This window comes from Dipteris shenzhenensis, chromosome 15, assembly GCF_047967505.1.
Source record: "Dipteris shenzhenensis isolate YYH24624 ecotype China chromosome 15, Dip_SZ_1.0, whole genome shotgun sequence".
Classification (NCBI taxonomy): Eukaryota; Viridiplantae; Streptophyta; class Polypodiopsida; order Gleicheniales; family Dipteridaceae; genus Dipteris; species Dipteris shenzhenensis.
Genome location: NC_141610.1, coordinates 6,584,785 through 6,606,792, shown reverse-complemented (window position 1 = coordinate 6,606,792; position 22,008 = coordinate 6,584,785). Strand labels below are relative to the sequence as shown.

Sequence of the window (22,008 nt, the reverse complement as noted above, 5' to 3'; positions counted from 1 at the left end):
ATCTGGGCTACTGGAGCGGCCCCTGAGGTATTTGAAAGTAATTAAATAATGTCAATATTATAAGTAAAGATTTGATTTTTCATACATTGATATATGTTGTCCCTTGTTTACAGGTCCCTGCACAAGAAAACGAGGAAGAAGACGAGGAAGGAGGCGGAGAAGGGAGCGCAGAAGGGAGCACAGAAGGGAGCATGGAAGGGAGCGAGGACGTGGAGAACATAGATTAGTCGTAGAAGTAGTGCAGCTACTCTTTTTTGTACTTAAAGCCACTGGCTTGGCTTTGTGCCTCTTGTATATACACTCCTCTTATTTTTTGTACTTGAAGCCACATGACGTGGCTTAGCTTCGTGCTATATGTACATACAAGCACTTTTTGAGCTTTCAATTTTATTGCGTTTTGGAGTTGTAATGTTTTATTTGGAATTGTAATTAAAATGCGGTTGGCTGTAAGAATTGAATTACACAATGTGGAAATGGGATTCCTGTAACTATATAGCATACACAACATACACAGCATTCTGTAAATTTTTTTAAAAAAATTATGTAGCGCGTCTATCAATGCGTCTATAAACGCGTCTATATATGCATCTGTCTGTTCGAGGAGCGTCTATTTGCACGTCTATAAAAGCGTCTATAAGACCGTTTATAAATGTGTCTATACACGCGTTTAACGATGCATCTGTCTGTTTTTTAAATTTTTTAGCAGAGCGTCTATTTAGGCATCTAGATGTGCATCTATACGCGTGTCTGTTTGCTATATAGATGCGCTATTAGATGCGGGTCTCTAGACGCGCAAATAGACGCATCCGTAAGTTTTTTTTTAGTTCAATAAACTTGTCTGTGTGCGCGTCTATGGGTGCTTTGTCTTGTTGTGACATCCAAGGGACTAAATTTGACCTATCTTCTCTTAACACTCACAAGAGGTATCATTATAGACTTTCACATGGGGAATGATCTTGGCCACTCTTGGTGGAGGTGGTCCACTTTGTTGGAAATTTCCTCCAAGGAATGTCCTTGTAGGAATCGGGATCATTTCCCCATACATCAAATCCTCAGCCCTGCTAAAGTCGATGAGATTTGTCGATTGCGGGCCGGCCTTTGTAAGATGGATGCTATGAAGTCGTTAGATTAATGATCAATCAGTGAGAAGAGACCTCATCGGAGATTGTTTTGCAAGGACCAGAGAAAATACTAGTGGAGCTTGAATTGGCGAAATCCCGAACGCTCAACCTACATCAGGATTGAGTTGAGCCAATTAGCTACTGTCATGAGCAGAGAGCAGATGCGACCTTATGCGAGCTGTAAAGGATTATTATTACCGATCGAATCTGGGAGAGCAGATAGGAGCTTGAAGCCCAGCTATAGCATCGCTCAAGGCAGATGCATCTGCTGGAGGAAGAACGAAGAGATTAGTGGCGAGAGCTGTCGTATAAAAGCTGATGCTGAGCGGAGCTAGAGAATTAGCTGCAAGACTGGATCGCTAACGATGATGCTTCTTGATGCCGCAAGGCGAGAGATTGATAGATGCAGAACAGAGGGTGGGAAAGCAGATGGGAAGCGAAGATCAAAGTTCGATCGCAGGTCGAAGGTGGAGACGCTGATGTGGAGCTGCTTGAAGCTGCAATGGTCGGAAGACCATCGGAGCTCGAAGCTAGTCAATTGAATGCAAGCAAATCGATCGATCGGATGGGAGCTTTTGCGGCTGGATGATCAAGCTGCGTGGCAGAGAAATGCAAGGTCGAGAGAATCGAGTTCCTCGAAGATGGGAGTGGCATAGCTGCTGCAGGATTGCAGCTGGAGGCTGTCTTTGTGGCTCAATCCGCTCTTCACCCTCTTGTGTCGATAGGATGTTGCGAGAACGACGAAGATGATAAGATTGATGGAGCTCAGCCCCGCGAGAAGCCAGTAGTAGTAGTCGATCCTGCATCTGTTGAGGTTGTCCACGATCCATGGCTTCCTCCCTCCTCTGCTCGAAATCGAATTCACCATCGTCACCAGCATGCTGCTCATGAAACTCCCCACTCCCACCGCGCTCAAATACATCGCCATCCCCAAACTCCTCATGCTGTCCGGCACCTGATCGTAGAAGAATTCCTGCTGCCCTACCAAAGTGAACACATCCGCTGCCCCCAGCAGCACGTATTGCGGTAGTAGCCACCATGCTTTCAGCGGTAGCTTCACCTTCGGACTGTCCAATAACCCTTCCTCTCTCGCCACCCTCAGCCTCTTCACCTCCATCATCGCCGCCGCTACCATGCACAAAATCGATAGGAGATATCCTACCCCTATCCTTTGCACCATCGTGATCCCGCGCTCGTTGCCTGTCACCCTCCGAGCCATTGGAACGAACACGCGATCGTAGAGCGGTAGCAGGATGAGCACCACGATGATCATGAGAGCTTGTAGAGAAGCTGCCGGGATCTCGAAATGGGCGTCCAGAGTCCTATTCATCGTGCTTCCCTGTTTCTTGAACAGTGTTCCGTATTGAGCGTACACCACACCGTAGGCGAACGTCGTCAGCCAGATGGGCAGGACCCGCAAAACGAGCTTTACTTCTTCGACCTGCGTGACGGCGCAGAGCCTCCAAGGACTGTGCAACGTTATGTGATCGCCTGCGGCAACTGCTGCTTTGTCCAGAAACCTATAAACATAGAGAAATTTCAGTGGCAAGACTCGAGCGAAGAATCTCTCCAACTCCCAGGCTTTGAAGCAGTTGGCGCAGGAGTTCAAAGACAACAAACGCACTGATTTCCCAGTTTCAGTACTTACGCGAACTTCTGTGTGTGGAAAAGCTGCCTTCTTGCTGCTGGCAAAGAGAAATCCCAATACACTTCGTGCAGCAAATTCTCATCGTCGGGAACTTTCACTTTCCAGTTTCGGAGGGCTGCTACCACGACCTGAGCTATGTGCGTCAGGGGGCTTCCACCCGGAAGATTGTGGCGATACCGCGGAGTGCCAGCGAAGAAAAGAACGCAGCCCATCGCCGTTGCAGCCATTGCTATCCCGAATCCCAGTGCCCAGCTCATGTTTTCCTCAACATAGACGAGAACCGTCACCGCAAACAAACTTCCGGTAGAAACACCGAAGTACCACCAGTTAAAGAAGGAGCTCTTCTGTTTCCTCTCGTCGGGGTCTTCTTCATCGAACTGGTCTGCCCCAAAAGCTTCTAGACAGGGCTTTAAGCCTCCTGCGCCAAAGGAAACCAGGTAAAGCCCAAAGAAGAAGAAGCCGAGCTGCAGTGGGGATGCATTTGGGCAGGTTGTGGCGTTTGTAGTACAGGGAGATGGCTTGAGAGATGGAATGGAGACTGAGAGTGTGAGCAAAAGCAATCCCTGTAACGATCACGGAAATCTTATTAGTTGCCGAATTCATGGAGAGTAGGGGTGACTTAAGAGACAGAATTGATCCTTTCACGTTGCGAAATCTGCGTTCACTTTTCCTTCTAGCAATGCTGTTGCTCTTGCAGTAAACTACGCTTCAAGCGAAATCTGAGAAGCAGAAAAGATCAGCATACTTAAATCCTCACCAGCGCATACGCGACAGAAACGAGGGCGATTGTCCAATATCTGCCCCAGTAAGCATCAGCAAAGAATCCTCCAATAATCGTCCCAACCAATGTGATGCCCACAGAGTTGTTTGTGTTCTTGATAGAGGATGCCAAACCCTCATGAAGAACCGAGGTCAAGTACACGATCAAGTTTGTTGTAATGCCGTAATATGCAATCCTTTCGGCGAGCTCAGCTCCTGATGTTCAGCGCCCGATCATACAGCGATTAGCTTTACGTGCAGAGTATCATGATCTACGTACGCTTATGTATGCCATTGCATACGTATGTCCTGAAAATCGTCTCAACAGTACTGACTCCTGTTCTCTTAGGACTACCGTCAATTATGCCCCGGTCAAGCAATCGTCGGACTAGAAAGGAAGACTGAACCCTCATAAGTACTTACCGATAATGAAGATGGAAACCTTCCAGCCACCTGTAACGGACTTGTTAACGGGGTACAAACCTCTGATATCCATTAGTGAAAGACTAGGAACCTGGACTGGACCGAGATGCAATCGACGAAGCTGAACGGAGACAATATATCAAAGGCAATATCTACATGCGCACGTCGGGAATCGGCGTGATTCAGCTCAACGGAGGTAATTGCAACTGCGTCCCCTAAAGTGGACCTGAAGGCGGATTTCCGTCGACAGAAAAGCGTAGGCATATGACTGGTGTTGAACCGCAAGCAAGCACAGAGAAACCAACCAACCCTATCAAAGGCAAGTACACATAAGCAGAAAGGAAGCTTGCACTGCGGGAAACCGACCGATTCTCGTCAACGTATTAATGCATGTGATCGCCGGAACGATCTACGTTTAAAATGCAATCTTCCTCAAAACTATCAGGGCTCGTATTGGTTATTGCTACCACCCAGGTATGAGAAAGTAATACCGAGGAGTCGTGTAGATAAAGCTAGAGCTGCTACTTTGGAAGTAGCAGAAAAAGAAGCAACGACTGGTGTAGGAGAGTTAGAGTCGGAGAGGACAACCGATACGGAATCATTGCGATGATACCTCTCACTTTTGAATGTGAAACCGGAAATTATCACACGCAGGGCGGATTTCCGTCGACAGAAAAGCGTAGGCATATGACTGGTGTTGAACCGCAAGCAACCACAGAGAAACCAACCAACCCTATCAAAGGCAAGTACACATAAGCAGAAAGGAAGCTCGCACTGCGGGAAACCGACCGATTCTCGTCAACGTATTAATGCATGTGATCGCCGGAACGATCTACGATTAAAATGCAATCTTGCTGGCACTTGAGATATAAAATGTGGACGAGTGTTTTCTTTCGCCGCATTATTCCATAGAAGGATAGAGTGTAGACTTCTCAACAATTTTCTTAGGCTTTTGCATTGTAGCTCGAGGGTCACGAGACAAATGACTACAGTCCTTACGTTTATAACTACACGAATGCCAGTGCATTTTAACACCCACGTATTGTGACCCCCTTGAATATACCTGGTACGGTATTTTACATCATATAAAGACTAATCTTGCCCTTCTCTCCCTCTTCTCTTCCCCACTTTTTCCTATTTGTGCTTAACACTACCTTTCTCTTCCCCACTTTTTCCTATTTGTGCTTAACACTTCCTAAAACATGATGAAAATTGACACTTGAGCTACCAAGAAACCATATTAAAAGGAGTTAAAAGCTTAGTTTTAAAAATTCTATGATACATTTTACTCAAAAAAGGCACATTATTGCATTATTTCATGTGTAGCATTATTTCATGTACTTTAACCCCCTTGAATATTCAAAGCTACTTTATTTTAGGTAGTATAAAATGTAAAGTCTCTCTCTCTCTCTCGATTTTCCACATTTATATAAGGTCACATTGGACTTTCTTTTAATGAAGCTTCTAATAAAAGGAAGAGTAGATGGATAGCCAGAAGACGTAGCTAGCTTTTTTAAAGTCACTTAAAACACTAATACCCTCCTTAACAAAGCCAACTTCATAAAGACCAACCATCTCTCCATAGTCCCTTAGTAGGGCCAAAAAGCTATCAAACCCTTATGGTTGCCAAAAAGCTATCAAATCCTTATGGTTGCCAAAAACTTCAAGTTACAAGAATCTTCCAAAAAGATCCCCTTAACACAATCTTACGGATTTTAAAAACTCATGTTTGCTTTCTGTAGTCATCTTCCAAAATTTTGGCTTTATAGAAAATGTGATGAAAATTGACACATGAGTTGCTAATTAGAAACCATTACCTTAGTTTTAGAAGTTCTACTAATTTAACATTATAAAAAGCCATATTTTTTCAACTTTGGCCTCTTTTTAATTGTTGCTTGTGCAACTTTGTAAAGGTACTTAAAGGCACAGGTGGCACACAACAATGGTATTTAGCAGTAATCGTGTCGATTAAACTTGAAAACACAAATTTAGTACTGCCACATAGCTAAATCTCAGTTTATTACCTTACAACTAATGAAATCCATTTTCATAATGGATCCTAATCCACATTAAGGTCTTTTTGTTATATGCATGCTTTGCTTATTGAGAAGGCTTGCAAAGGGAAACGTTATATTCAATATTCTAATCAATATGATTTATGAGAAACCAAGGAAAATGTCAATAGGAATAATATAATTGAACCCCTAAAGGTTTTACAAGGGATTTAAATTATTGGATTTACATCAATAAATATATTTTATATAAAAAATCATCTAAAATCTAGCACAACAAGACAAAGCACCCACAGACATGCACACAGACGCGTTTACTGAACTTTAAAAAAAACTTACGGGCACGTCTATTTGCGCGTCTATTTCCGCATCTAGAGACCCGCATCTAATAGTGCGTCTATATAGCAGACAGACGTGCATATAGACGCGCATCTAGACGCGTAAATAGACGCTCTGCTAAAAAATTTAAAAGACAGATAGACGCATCGTTAAACGCGTGTATAGACGCATTTATAAACGGTCTTATAGACGCGCAAATAGACGCTTCTCGAACAGACAGACGCATATATAGACGCGTTTATAGATGCACTAATAGACGCACTACATAATATATATTTTTTAATTTACAGAATGCTTTGTATGTTGTGTATGCTATATAGTTACAAGAATATTCCCATTTCCACATTGTGTAATTCAATTCTTATAGCCAACCGCATTTTAATTACAATTCCAAATAAAACATTACAACTCCAAAACACAATAAAATTGAAAGCCCAAAAAGTGCTTGTATGTACATATAGCACGAAGCTAAGCCACGTCATGTGGCTTCAAGTATAAAAAATAAGAGGAGTGTATATACAAGAGGCACGAAGCCAAGCCAGTGGCTTTAAGTACAAAAAAGAGTAGCTAGCACTACTTCTACGACTAATCTATGTTCTCCACGTCCTCGCTCCCTTCCACGCTCCCTTCTCTGCCTCCTTCCTCGTCTTCTTCCTCGTCTTCTTGTGCAGGGACCTGTAAACAAGGGACAACATATATCAATGTATGAAAAATCAAATCTTTACTTATAATATTGACATTATTTAATTACTTTCAAATACCTCGGGGGCCGCTCTAGTAGCCCGGATATATTGCTCCTCAGTAATCAACCCGTCATGATAGAAGTGCTTCCATGTATCTCCTCTACGATGGTGGCAGTGGTAGGCTGTCTCAACAGGAGTAGGGTATCTCCCCACGATATCAAGCTGCAAGACGACACAATTTGCGGAGGGGTTAGTACAAAGAAACAACCTCCTAATAAACTACATAAGCAATATAATTTGAGATCGATACTTACAAATTGGGCCTCCCATGATTCAACACCCCTTGCTCCAAAATGCACGGTTCCACATTGCTCCATCTGGATCCTTTGTGCCTCCACGTGCTATAGACTGGGGTCCTCCCTCGCTAACTTCATTGCTTTCTTCCACTCACGCTTGTGAGCGATGTGGGGCGGGCCCCTTGGTGGTTGACCTCCCTCGAGCCTGGCAAGATCCGCTAGTGCCTGCCTCTTAAGCGAAGATCTTTTATTGCCAAGTATCGTAACAATCTTTGACTTGGCCCATTTATCTGTGAACTGACGATTGGGGGGGTTAGGATACCTAGAGCGAACAACAGCGAGGGTCTCATCAGCCAACCTCTTTGGCTGGTCTTTGTCGTGGATAAAGCAATCTTTGTAATTGTTAGCGATTACAGAGCGCATGAAGGCCATGATGTCCCCCATGCATCCATCAAGATGCCTCCTGTCTAAGTGATGTCATAGAAGATCATACCATCACTCGGAGGCACGTCTAAATCATCTGAATCATCATCGTCCCCACCACCACCCCTCCCAAAGCACTGTGCCATGCATCCCCCACCGCTCTCCCTGCTACTACACCTGCTATCGTGTTGTCTCGAGCTAGTACGCTAGCCACTCGTAGCTGGAGACTGCATGGGACTATGTGGACCACTCGTAGCTGGAGAACCGAGTCTCGACTGCACAGGAGTACGCCGACGGCTCTGCGAGACAGAAGGACCTCCTGACGGCATGGGGGAAGGGGCATAAGACGACATGGGGAAAGGGGCATAAGATGGCATGGGAGAAGGGCCTCGGCTGTGTAGCCAGCTGGGCTGTGTTGACTCCACTGAGGTAATCTCAGTTGATGTGGGGTGGTTTGGAGTCTATAGTGCCGACTCTTGGGGGGTGTTTAGAGTACCTGTCATATACTGGTATAACTCCGCAGGACTAGGAGGGTGCCCTAAAAGGTTATATAAGTCTTTAAAAATAGACTCCCGGAGATCAGGTGAGCCCGAAGAGCTTTCTGGCCACATGATGAACTGGAAAAAAGAAAAATAGACGATTACTGATGAGCTGAGAAGAAAGGGGAAGGGAAGAAAAGATTACTGTCGGAGCGCGTCTATAGACGCATCTAAGAAGCACGTCTATTTTTGCATATAACAGTGCATCTATAGACGTGGTTGTCTGTGTCTGCAAATAGGCTAGACGTGCATATAGACGCGCCTATAGATGCGGTTTTAGACGCGCTCTGAGACGCGCCTATAGACACGCTCCGACAGACGAACTTTTCTAAAAAGTAGAAAAGGACATGCGCCCGACACAAAAACGTAACACTGATACCAAAATCATGCGTTTCTTGGATACGACAAAGGAAAAATCCAAAGAGAGAAAACTTCCAAAAAAGATCAATTGTAAAAAGACTTACCTTGGATAGAGGTATGGAAGCTTCTTCTCCTTTTTCAAAGTTGCTTCTCTTCCTTGTTCACCCTCTTCTCCTTTAAGCTTGGAAGTAAGTATGGGTGCCTTCCTCTTAAGCATCAAAACTGTGGATCTGCTAATAGCAAAGCAACCAAGCCATGCGAAGTATAAGTAATGTGAAGAAAAGCAAAGCAAGCATGCTAAAAGCAGATTTAAAAACCGCATCTGTAAGCGCATCTAATAGCGCATCTAAATACGCGTGTAATTGCGTGTCTAGATACATAGAGCAGATGCGCTTTTAGATGTGCTTTTAGACGTGCACCACAGAATAGACAAATGCGATTTTAGATGCGCCTTTAGACGTGCCACAGAGTTTAAAATTAAATATTTGAAGAAAAGCAAATTTTTTTGGGTTGTTTGTTTGTAGGATGTCTTCATCTTCAACAAGTAGCTCCAGTGAGGATGAATCCCTCCATATCCACCATCGCGAAATGTGGTTGGAGCAAAAAATCAAATATATGTGTGATTGATGTCGAGGAAACATGTATTCTACACGCAGGATTACACTCAATCACATCTCAAAGTATGGAGAATGGGATGCAACCGTAAACATGGTAAGTGTTAAAGAGTTAAGGTTAATTGAGATACCTATGGGTGTTCATATGTTTGAGTTATGATCCCGTTTTAATTTGATAGAGGATGCAGTGCCACATCCGCATATGTTGCCCTATGCTCGCCGTGAGGAGGTGAAGCGTCGGCGATATGAGGTGGGATCTTCAGGAGAGATTGTAATGAATGCATGGAGTGATGGTGATAGTAGCCCTCCGCCATTACCTCATGAAGCCATGGAGGAGGAGGTGTTTGATGATATGGTGCGGGATTTATATGTCCATCAAGGGAGGGATGATAGCATGGAGCAGGATGATCTTTTTACTGCAGCATCGACTCCACTGTTTGAGGGGTGCACATTCTTTGTTCTACGTGCCTCCCTTGAGTTACTAAACTTGCAAACCATCTATGGATGGAGCAATGCAAGTTTGAATGCATTACTCATGTAAGCTTTAAAGTCTATTTTGCAAACATGGTGAATTATGCTAGTGGGTCAATTACTCGAATGCTTTTCCTCATTTATGGTCTTCACGTGTAGGCTATTGTGTAAAATGCTTCCAAGGGAGAATAAATTACCGACCTCAAGAGGTATGGCAAGGCAACACATGAGCTCTCTTGGAGGATTAGATTACAAGCACATCCATGCATGTGTCAACGATTGCGTTTTGTTTCGTGGACTACATAAGGATGCTAGAGAGTGCCCTACTTGTGGAGAGGTAAGATATAGAGCAGATCTCAAAACTTTGGATGTGCCTCGTAAGGTTCTGTGACATTTTCCCATAATCCCTCGCATCCAACATATGTTCAAGTGCAAATCCATTGCAGAGCTCATGTCATGGCATTCCTCCCATCGATCAACCGATGGCAAGTGGAGAACTCCCGCAGACTCTCCTGCATGGAAGCATATTGAAGACACATGGCCAAGCTTCAAGGAAGAACCTAGGAGCTTGAGACTTGGATTGGGTATGGACGGTGTGAACCCATTTGGTCTCAAAAGCACCTCTTATAGTGTATGGCCAGTGATATTGGTGAATTATAATCTTCCACTCTCTATGGCTATTAAGAAAGGACATATTATGGTGTCCCTTCTAATTAGGGAAACATAAAGTCAAAAATCCTGATGTTTATTTGGAGCCTTTGATTGACGAGCTAGAGATACTTTGGAGAGGTATCGAGGTGCACGATGTGAGCAGGCCTCCCTCGTCACAAGACTTCAACTGGAAAGCAGTCTTGATGTGGACGATGCATGACTTCCCAAGCTATGGCAAGTGTTCAGGTAAGCATTGCACTTCTAATTATGAATAGGCAAAGGATGTGGCACCCTAAACCCACCTTCAACTCTTAATTGCATCTATTGTTCAGGTCTCACTACATCGAGTTACCATGCATGTCCTGTTTGTGGTCCTTCGCTAGTTGCCTCACGGGTAGACGCATTGAATAAGGTCATCTATGAGAATCACCATCGATTTCTCCCACCTGATCATCCTAGATATGTTGCCCCTTGGAATGAATTCCTCCCACAATCACTCACCGCGGGAGATTGGATGCAAATTTGGGATGGTTCCACGACTCCTCCACCACTTGGCATGAGCCGGTAAGGGTTTGTAACTATTGTGTGCTATATTGGTTGGAAATAAAGATTGCCCGCTAATGTGTACTTTATTTTGTTTAGATACTCCATCTTTTATCGTTTACCATATTGGTCCCACCTCAAGATCAATCACCTGCTTGATCCCATGCATATCTTCAAGAATGTGGCATCTATCATTTGGGAGCATTTGAATGGGACACGAAATTCCGTAGGCATAAGGGAGGATCTACGTACCACAAAGAGGATGCGTGAAGCTTGGCCACAAGAGAGACCAAATGGGCATGTTTTTTTACCTCGTACATCGTGGAGGTTATCAAAGCTAGAGATGGCGATGGTGAAGCGCACTATTACTATAATTCGTACTCCCACTGGATGCATGAGGTGTTTGAAGGGAGCCTTTACAAAGAGCAAGAAAAGAGGTGTAGAGCAATTATATGGCTTGAAATCTCATGATTGGCACAAGATGCTCCAAGTATTTTATGTGCATAATATCTTTTTCCTTTCAAATTTGTGAGTGAATAATTATAAGCAACTAATCAACCAAAGTCTATGGATGGCAACAAGCAGGATGCAGCCTTAAATGTGCAAAGGGGCAGATCACAGTTCAGGGGGATTTACAAGATGGGCGAGCTTGTGAGGTACTTTACATGATACAAAATATGATGCGTATCAATGCTCCATGCAAGGTGTTCATATTGCTAATATGGTGTACTTTTTTATTTCTAGGTATGTGAGCTCAAAGGAAATAGATCCCAGCACGCTTGAGAATGCTTGAGTTACGTCAGTGGAGGTGGTTTGTTTAGTGGAGGAGACATTTCCACGTTCTATTCTCACAAGCCAACTACATCTTATAGTGCATTTGGTGGATGAGATTGCTATATGTGGTACTATACATGCACGATGGTTGTTCTTCCTTGAGCGCTTCATGAAGACCTTGAAGGGCTTCATGAGACAAAATGCAAGACCCGAAGCTAGCATGGCCGAGGGTTGGTTAGTACGAGTCACTTGTATATATTTCTGAGTTTCTTGTTGATGTGGATAGCTCTCTCCCACGACTATGGAGAGATGATGAAGACCTAAGGAAGTCCTCTATTGTGCCTCAAGGAAAAGGACACAACAGAGTAATAGACACCGAGTTGCATAATAGTATCAACCTCTATTGCGTGCTTAATAGTGATGTCATGAAAAGATGGGTGACAAGATACGAGGATGCAAAGGCAAGAAGACAAGAAGAAAGGGCCCTCTTTCGTACACACCACGGATCTCATGTGCCATACCCTCAGTATCTAAGAGCACTTCCAAATCCTCTCATAGTATGCATCTGCGGACAACAGTGTAACTGGGCAAAACGTAAATCCTGGACCCGCCTTTGCTACAGATGCCATGGCTCTTTTCCAATGCAGATTTTAAACCATGCTTAGTGGGTAACCGATGTGACAAATGGCCTCAAAAACATCTTGTTGCGCTTTCTCTATATGTTGTTGTCTAAATGGGGCACGCATGCGATTGCAAATGAGAAATGTCACTACATTGTTTACTATCCATATAATTCATAGACCAGCTTGCCGTCTGTGTGAACGAGGCCACACCACTACTTTGAGGTGGCACATCTACAGATTGACTAGCTAGAGGTGTGAGGAAATCATCATGCATACGTTCTTGAGGCTGGGATTGGTGACGTCTGACTATATCATCTACCTGGTTATCTGTACATTTAGGCATTTGTCTGCCTAGAGTGAGTATAACTCTCTCAACTCCTGGCCCCTTGCATTTTCCAATCTATTTGTTGCTATCACCCAAGAAGTGCTTTTGCATCCTTATGCTGGAGCCTGAGTACTCTTCATGACAAAGGTTGCATTTCCACTTCTTGCTAGGCAACATCGTAATGTAATCATGAGCCTTTGTTGGATTTCTTCCTCGTTTTTTTGGAGCCATGCTTTCAATAAAGGCTGTAAGAGCCAGCGAAGATGGAGAAGGATGAAAAGAAGGAACCAGCACCTCCAGAGGTGTTGCAAGCACAAATCAAAGAGACCCTCGAAGCGGGGATGATAGGGGGCATGAAAGAGAACATCAAGGAAATAAAAATAACCTTCATGGCAAGGAAGAAAAGGAAGACCCACACGCCCCAGGCAACAGCACCACCCCCACTGAAGAGAAAGAAACTACTGCTGGTGAGAGCCAAAAACCTACAAAAGGTAAGCAAATCTCCACCTTTATCAATCAAGATCTTCTATTTGACTCTATAGATTGGCTTAGCACTCATGCACTGATAGTCTTTCTTATAGGGCCCAGACCTCCTTTAGCTTTCATTGAGAGTTGGGTGAGAACAAATTAGGTAAGGCAAGGCATTGATGTTACCAATGTGAGGTTTCTGAGGAAAGGTTTCTTTGTCTTCCTGTTTGAGTCTCCTAGCATGGCCTCCAAGGCTCTCACCTATACTCTGTGGACTATCACACACCAACCTCTCTACTTAGAGAAGTGGAAGCAGAACTTCAATCCTAATCTACCGAGGTCCACCATTACCCCTGTGTGGGTTGAGCTTCCATACTTGCCCCTCTCTCTCTGCAACCAAATTGTCTCCCTTTGTAGTGGGTTGGGAGAGATAGTAGGTGTTGAGAAAGGAAATTTTATTAATCCTAGAGCTCATCCTTAGGTTTGTATCAAAATGGACATTGCTGAGGATCTACCCAACAGCTTGGTAATGGTGAAAAGGAATGGCAGTGTGTACAGAGAGCAACCCCTTCTCTATCAAAATCTCCCAAAATCCTGCCTCCTCTATGGACTGAAGTCATGCAGCTAAAAACTACCCACAGAGGAGATCCAAAACCAAACCCAAGGTTCCTCCTGCACCTAACAACAAACAGACTGAAAGATGAATCCTTGACCTTAAAAGTGTCCAAGAAGGGGTTAAAGCAATTTGGCTGATGGCCTTCACTGATTCTATCTCAATCATTGACTCCTGGTGTATAGCTATTGAATAGACCCAAAGATTGCTCAGAAAAGCAAGAAAAGACAGAGAACAAATAAGGGCTAAGAGAATGGACAGCACTCAAGACATGATTGTTTCCTTGGAGAACTTAGCCAGACAAGGGGATCCACATGCCCAAGCTGACTTAGTTGTGAAAAGAAATGAACTCAGGATTTAAGAATAGATTCTACTTAAGGATTCCAAAATATACTTCAGGGATTGGTGGGCTAGTAAAGCTGAGAGACCATCCAAAGAATACTTCAAGCTTATTAGAAGAAAAAGATCTAATGAAGAGATTCTTGTTCTTAGAAAAGATGACAACTCTCTTGCTTCAACTACTGAGGAGAATATCCACTTTTAGAACTTGCTATCCTCCACTATACAAGTATATTAGGGTGGCTACTTCAACATCAAAGTCAAGAAGGAAATGTGAAAGGCATTGACCTACCTTCTAGCAAGCACCTTATCTGCCAACAGTTTGTTGATGACACAAATTTAACCCTCAGGAATGAGACTCAGGATACAAAAAAGGCTATGGAGTCCTTAGAGATATTTTTTAAAACTTCTCAACCACTCCAAAATTGGATATGCAACTCTCAAAGGGGATCAACAGGCTTTCTTAGAAGAGATGGGCTGCCATAGAATCAAACATGGTACAGTCTTTAGATTATTGGGTATCCTCATGGGGTTTGACATTTCCCTCAAACAGAGATGGGACTAGTTCTTGAATAGGTTTCAAAGCAAGATTGAGAAATGGAGAGTGTTCCAGGCCAATCTAGATGGAAGGAGAATGGTTCTCAACCACTGCATATACCCAATTGTCATTTTCTACCTCACTTCATGGTCCCCTTCTAGAACTGGAATTGACAGGTTCATTAGAATTTTCAAATCCTTTCTATGGGGGGCAAGATTGTCAGGTGGGAGTTTTGTATCAAACCCAAGTAGGAAGGAGGCTTAGGTATGATAGATGTAGAGCAAGCTTCTCTGAAACTGCCTCAACTTGGATAATTAAAGCAATCCTCCATCCTCTTGAGGATTGGGCCCAAATCCTTCTAAGGAATGTCAACTCCCTAAGACCTCTGAGAGCTCCCAAGTGGAAAAAGTACCCTATGCTATCAGCTATTTGTAACCCTGAACCCTGCAAAGCTAAAGGCAGCCAACTTTGGCTCTCATTATGGATAGACTTTGAAGGAATTAAAAGCCAAATTGTCTTTTTTGGAAAAGGAGCTTTTATGACATTAGACTCAATCTGAGTCTCTTTTATCTTCAAGGAGGTTGTTCTCTCTGATGAAGACTTTGATAAGGCTGTTGTACTCTTCAGAAAGGGACTGCAATGATGGGGTCAGCTTTGGACCAGAGCTAAGCTAAGATGGAAAACCTAGATTGAGATTAGGAGGGAGTTGAGTTTAAACAACCAATGCCAAACACTAGTCTTGAACAGAATTCACCTCTGGTAGGGAAATCAGCAGTGGAAAGGTGGATCATTCTTCGTTTATAGCAAAGAGTTCAGTTGGGTTGAGAGTACTTTCTTCCCTATCCCCACTCCAACCAGGGACATAGGTGATCTCTGCATTGTCCTTAATACTAGGTGGAAACTGCAGGACTCTAGGGGCAAATGGAAATTCAAAAAAATGCTCCATTTGGTCAAGCTCAATCCTTGATAAATTGTCTACCTTATTTTGGCTAATAATGCATAAAGTTGTGTGGACTAACAATAGAGGATTGAGAATTGGAAAGGGAAATGGCAAATGCATGAGGTGCCCCTCTATAAATGAAGATATTTTCCACCTCTTTGTTGCCTATCCTATTGCTAGAAAGGTGTAGAAAATAGTACAATTGGAAACAAGGGAGACAATAAATTGGAAGGCCATACAACTAGGAGACTCTTCAAGGACAAAACTGGAGATATGGACACCTATCAGAGCACATGCACTGTGGTTTATTTGGATAACCAGAGACAACTTTCAATTTAATCAAATTGAGTTGCATGATGAATTACTTTTTCTCAATTGGTTGCACAAAACCAAAGGAAAATTACATAAATGATAAACCAATTCAAAACTAATGTTGCCCTCTTTAATGCTGACCTGCAAGACCATGTTCAAAGCTGCTTTGGGATGGAAACACTAATCCTTTTGAAATCCCCCCTGAGTTTATTGGTTTTCTTAAATAGGTCCCCCCTCCAACTGTAAAGAAGGAACTAGTGTCACCTAATGAAGCCCAGGCTACTGCCATAGATGACTTTGATAGTTCTGGTGATTCAAAGAGATTCAACTACTCTTCTACTTTAATGATGATGGCACAGATGATATAGATGATTCATATGTACCTCTCTTCTAATTCTGCTGCTATAACAAACTCAGAAGCCCTCAAGCTCATGAGTGTCTATCAGAAATGTTTTGTTAAAGAAACTTCTCCCCATGGGGGCTGGCTATTCTATGCTAAAGAACATGTATTGTGCATATTGATGATGATGATATAATATAATACACACTTCTTTATACCCAAAAAAATAAAGGCTGTAAGAGAAATATACAAAATTTTATATAATTTCTATGTATATTCACATTAGTAATCATGTTCTGGATACTACCATATCATTTAGGTTCTAGGACACATAACAATATTTTGAATCATTTACAATTCTATGTCCAAAATCAATGTGGCTATTTGGGACACTAACTTAGAATACTCCATGCAAGCTTGCTAGACCTCAAGAGAGAGAAATCATCCAACTGTCTTGCCCCCTCGCGACATAGTTGTATGATTGTGAACATGGTAATCTACCTGTTGAAATAGGCGTGGGATGGCAAATTGCTTTTTCCCACATTCTTCTCTCTCTTGAGTAAGCATCTACCTATAGCATGATCATCTGCAACATCATGCTCTATTGATGGATGTTGGTATTTTATACACACTGGTGCAATAGCTAGCATTACTTTCACAAGTAGTTATAAACAATTTTACTACTACTTTATAAGCTAGGAGAAATTGTTAACCTAATACCCTCAATCCTCAATATTGTTTTTTTATATGTATATATGTACTATGGAGTTTGAGTTCTACTAAAGGCTACAAATTAAAACGTATGTAATATATTCATATCTAATTTGTTTCACCTAATAAACTATAAAACATAAGGATAGTGAACCTATGTATACCACTATCTCTCCACACGTACGCGACATAATTTTGCGAGTTGCTACGAGCCGGCAATTGTGAGCTCCAGCGAGATGCAAACGGCCAGCATAAGTGAGCCCGCAACCGGCTCAAAGTCAAATAATTCCTCATCATTCTTAAATACTAGTTTGTAGATTTTCATTAATATATAGTATGAATTTTAACCACAGACGAGATGTTCCAAGTCGGCCTAAGCGAACCTCCATCCGGCATGTGGTATAATATTTTTCATCAACGAACGAGTTGTTACAGGTCTCAGCTTAAGCGAACCTCCATTTGGCTCATTGACTTTTTCTTTAGGTATAGTTACATGCTTATAAATAAATACATATGCTAAAAGTAAGAAAATCATACACACAGACATAAACAATTCCAAAAGTAAATCATTTCATGCACTAATGTCTACTATACCATTTTTCTAAAATTTGCTAGTATCTATCTACTATATTTCATGCATCTAGAATGAAACCTTAAGTTATGTAACTAAACTTAAATTCCAAGCCATGCAACTAACAAACTCTTGTGACCTAGTCCTAAGTGACAAGTCTTTCCAAAGAGTCTAGAATCTAGACAAGTTACAACTTATATACTTCATGCATAAAATAAAAAACATCTATTTTTCCAAAGCTAAGTACAATGTCACGTGCAACTAACTTATTCTTCACCTAATAGTATGTAAATGCTAATTTTCCAATTAGTATCTAAGTGCGAGTGGATTCCAACCGACAAAAGCAAGTCCACCATCGGCACTAGATACTTCTTTTTACTTAGAAGGACTAACAAAACTTACAAATTTCTTTGTAGCTTTGTTTATCCTCTTTCTTATGCTTCTTGTCTTTCCCAAGACTCCACAGTATTCTAGGAATCTCGGATTTTGTGAATAGTATGAGCACGGCACTGGTTAATATAACATTGACAACACCGACCGGTGTCTCTAAACACCCGCTAGTGTTGTTAGTTAGTGTAGTGAAACTTCGGTTGGTGTACTCTAAACCGGTCGGTATTATGTAATACTGGTTTTTGTTGTGTCAAAATATCGACCAATGTATCGATACACCAATCGAGAACTAGTTGGTCCTAGATAAAAATCGCTACTGGGGCATTTTAAAATGCCCAAGGGCTACTTTAAAGACATTTGAACATTTAATACAACATTTTAAAACTAATATTTTAATACCACCAAAAATCCTTGGCCTGGCCTCGACTGATGTTTGTAATAGTATAGTAAAGATCGAAGCCAAGTGATGGCTCGCATCTTCAAGCCAGTTCACCCCACTTTGGTCTTCTTATATATCATATCTATCTATGTACCTAGGTGTCAGTAGAGCCAGGTTTTATCCAGATGATGGCCTACTTTTGTCGGTCGATTCATCCCGATAACAACCCTTCCCAACAAGATGTGTGAATGGCAAAGCTAATCTAGATCATCTTAATTATATGATGTTGTTATGTGTTTCCTGCCACTAGCAGAGCTGATAGATTGACACTTGATAGTGACTTTACAAAATTCGCTCTATAATAGTAGATCACGTAGTGAGCTACTATAGTAGTGGATTATGTCATGCGCTATAAATTACTTGATGTAATATACCATTGCCTTGAAAAGCAAAACATATTTAGTAGTTCATTATTCTAAGGATCAGATGTTATGTGAAAGAATCAATCTCTCGCCTTGTGATTGAACTTTGATATTTGCCTTGTCATGCTCTTCCCATCAGCTTTTCTATAATCGCATTGCATCAAACCCTCATCCTCACCATTGTAGCTTCAAGCAGCTCCCCGTCACCGTCTCCACCTTCGAGCTCTTTTCCACCTACGATCGAACTTTGATCTTTGCTTCCCATCTGCTTTCCCACCCTTTGTTCTGCATCTATCAATCTCTCGCCTTGCGGCATCAAGAAGCATCATTGTTAGCGATCCAGTCTTGCAGCTAATTCTCTGGCTCCAATCAGCATCATCTTTTATACAACTCTTGCCACTAATCTCTTCGTTCTTCCTCCAACAGATGCATCTACCTTGAGCGATGCTATAGGGCTTTAAGCTCCTATCTTCTCTCCCACATTTGATAGGTAATAATAATCCTTTACACCTTGCATAAGGTCGAATCTGCTCTCTGCTCATGATAGTAGAGCTCATTTAAGACATTTTTAATTCACCAATTTAAAATGCCTATTTTAATTCCCTCTAAAATCCCTGGATGAATCGTTATTTCCATTTCTTTCATCTGTGTTGTGTCATGGGTCTCTCTCTCTCTCTCTCTCTCTCTCTCTCTCTCTCTCTCTCTCTCTCTCTCTCTCTCTCTCTCTCTCTCTCTATCTATCTATCTATCTATCTATCTATCTATCTATCTCTCAACACATACAAAAAGTGTGTTTCCCTCCACTTATCTCCTTGCACGTTTTCAAGTTGAAAGGGGTTGAAGAAACTTGTAGAGTAGGGATGGTCATGAAATGGGAGAAAATCATTTTTTCTATACTGAAAATTTGCACGCAATGGCAAAAGATCACAATATGCTCTGTGAACTAAGATGGTAACTTGATAATTGTACCAATGCATGGATTGTATTTCATTCTGCTCTTTAAAGGTATAATTCTCAGCAAAGTCAATTACTGAGACCACAACATCATACAAAAAGTTCTCAATACAATCTCTATATTGTTGAGCCTGCCACCTGCAAATGGAGTTATGCTGAATAAAACTCTTGATGTGCTTTGTAAAGAAGGATAAAAAATCAAGAGATTTCATCTCTTGCACCAGAAGATCCTTTCTCTTTTTCTTTCCACCATCTTCATCAATTTTTCTTATCTCTATATCTTGAAAGATCTTCATAGGGAGGAGCAAGTAATTATCTGTTGTCATGTTATGACCTCGTTATGACATAGCACCATACTTGTTATGCCACATTCACCATATAGTCCCATCAAGCATTCATAATTGTGGAACAATGCATCTACTGTTTTTGGGCATAGTAATGATTCACAAAGAGTTATGATGCTATTGTAGATATAATTTGCAGCTCCACACATAAAATTGCCTCTGCCCTACCCCTGCCCTTGTCATAAACACCATAGGCACATGTGCATAGTGTCCCATGGAATCCAAATTATTTCTACTGCATGTAATTAAGTTCTTCTTTTAAAAAAATCATTTGCACATGTGAAACATAGCAACAAGTATATCAATCCTTTAACTTGAGCACAAAGACAGGCTTCGTCAAATTATCTTTGAGAAATCTTGATCTATGGGTAGTGGGCCTTGAATGTTTTAAGCAACTCCACATACCACAAAACAAATATTGGTTAATAGTATCTCTGGACCACTAAGAACCACTTAATAGTACGTCATGACCACTTAAAGGTACTTAAGGGCCACTTGATAGTACTTCTGGACCACTTAATAATTACCTTAAAAGTATTTAATAGTATTGCAAAACCAATCAACATTGCTCCAACACCTCTTAATAGTACTTTTGGATCACATAGAAGCACTTAATAGTACTCCTAGGCCATTTAATAGTACTGTAGAAACCACTTAATAGTACTTTTGGATCACATTGAAGCACTTAATAGTACTCCTAGACCATTTAATAACACTTAATAGTGCTTCAAGACCACTTAATAGAGATTCTAGACTATTAAGCTTGTGTGTCCAATTCAAGCCTTCTAGTTTATGGTCAATATTAAACATGAACAATGTTTGAGTTCTTTGATTTTGTGTTTCCATGTTCATGCAAGGAGTATGTTTTTCTTTGCTCTCTCTTTCAAAAACATTTGGTCCAATTTGGACACTTGAACATTGTTTGTGGTCCACTTTCCATGTTGATCTCATTCAATTTCTCATGTCAAACACATCCAATGGAACAAAGTCAACATGAAAAGTGGATTACAAAAAATGTTATGTGTCCATTCATTTGAGAAGATCCCCTGAGAGAATGCTGATAGCCTACCCTCCTGACAAACCCATCTTGCATCTTTCATCATCTATAACAATAGGACTAACAAGATAGTTAAAAAATGACCACAAATAGTACTTATAGACGACTTAATAGTACTTAGTCGTATTAAAGTACATGGAAGTACTCCAGTACCACTTTAAAATTATTGGAAGCTCTTTTGTGCCATAAGTCCACCTAAAAGTGCTTCAAATCTATTAAAAGTACCACTTGAAAGTGGTTCAAAGCTATTAAAAGGACCACCAAAAAGCTCTTAAGAGCTATTAAAAGTACCATCTAAAATTGCTTCTATGTGTTTGAAAGTGCTCTAGGACTGTTCTTATTTTTAGGTGACACTAAAGTTGTTCCAAGTGGTATAAAGTACATTGCAAGTACTAGAGTGTTTGAAGTACTAAAGTACATGGAGTATTGAAATTGTTCCAAGTGGTAGTAAAGTACATGGAAGTACTAAAGTACTTAAGTTGTTCCAAGTGGTACTAAAGTAGTAGAGTGTCTCAAGGTGCTCTAGGATTACTGTTACTATCAAACTATTTTCAAGTGACACTGAAGTTGTTCTAAGTGGTACTAAAGTACATGGAAGTACTTTACTATCACTTTGAAATTAGTGGAAGTTATTTTGTGCCATTGAAAGTCCAGCTGTAGAGATATTAATGGTACCACCTAAAAGTGGTTCATAGCTATTAAAATACTAGTAGGAACTACTTCAAAGCTATTAAGAGTACCACATGAAAGTGCTTCAAACAGTCTGAAGGTGCTCTAGGACTGCTGTTATTTTCCTTGAAAAAAAGTAAAGTACAAATCTGAGGCTCATCAAGCAAATGTATGGGATGCTTCACAAAAGAACATCTCCCCATCCTCTTGTAACAAACATCTTTTTTGTTGGGGGAGACTCGAGTCTTGAGTTTTCAAAATTCAAAAACAATATCTTTAACCTCTTGTGTGATGCTGGTACTTATAGGTCGCTGTCTATGGCATGTTTGTAGGGGCAAGAATCCATCCTCTTCTAAT

The 22,008-nt window shown here is 41.5% G+C and overlaps 1 protein-coding gene across 1 annotated transcript; it reads right to left on the bottom strand.

Annotated features, from left to right (window-relative positions):
- Positions 1–1,710: 1,710 nt before the first annotated feature.
- Positions 1,711–18,943, bottom strand: LOC147893272 (protein NRT1/ PTR FAMILY 5.4-like). The gene is made up of 6 exons (XM_087385694.1): positions 18,806–18,943; positions 4,178–4,261; positions 3,952–4,072; positions 3,527–3,744; positions 2,770–3,332; positions 1,711–2,641 (listed from the first exon to the last, which is right to left on the bottom strand). Exons 1-6 carry the CDS (start codon positions 18,941–18,943, stop codon positions 1,711–1,713), a joined length of 2,055 nt encoding a protein of 684 aa, XP_087241820.1.
- Positions 18,944–22,008: the final 3,065 nt, after the last annotated feature.

What these genes read in the sequence shown, in the direction of transcription:
- LOC147893272 (XM_087385694.1), bottom strand. Translation starts at nt 18,943, where the DNA reads ATGCCGCAAGGCGAGAGATTGATAGATGCAGAACAAAGGGTGGGAAAG. An exon ending in AGCTGCTTGAAGCTACAATG is followed by an intron (nt 4,262 to 18,805) that starts GTGAGGATGAGG and finishes TGCCTTTGATAG; the next exon opens with GGTTGGTTGGTTTCTCTGTG. An exon ending in TTCCACACACAGAAGTTCGC is followed by an intron (nt 2,642 to 2,769) that starts GTAAGTACTGAA and finishes CTATGTTTATAG; the next exon opens with GTTTCTGGACAAAGCAGCAG.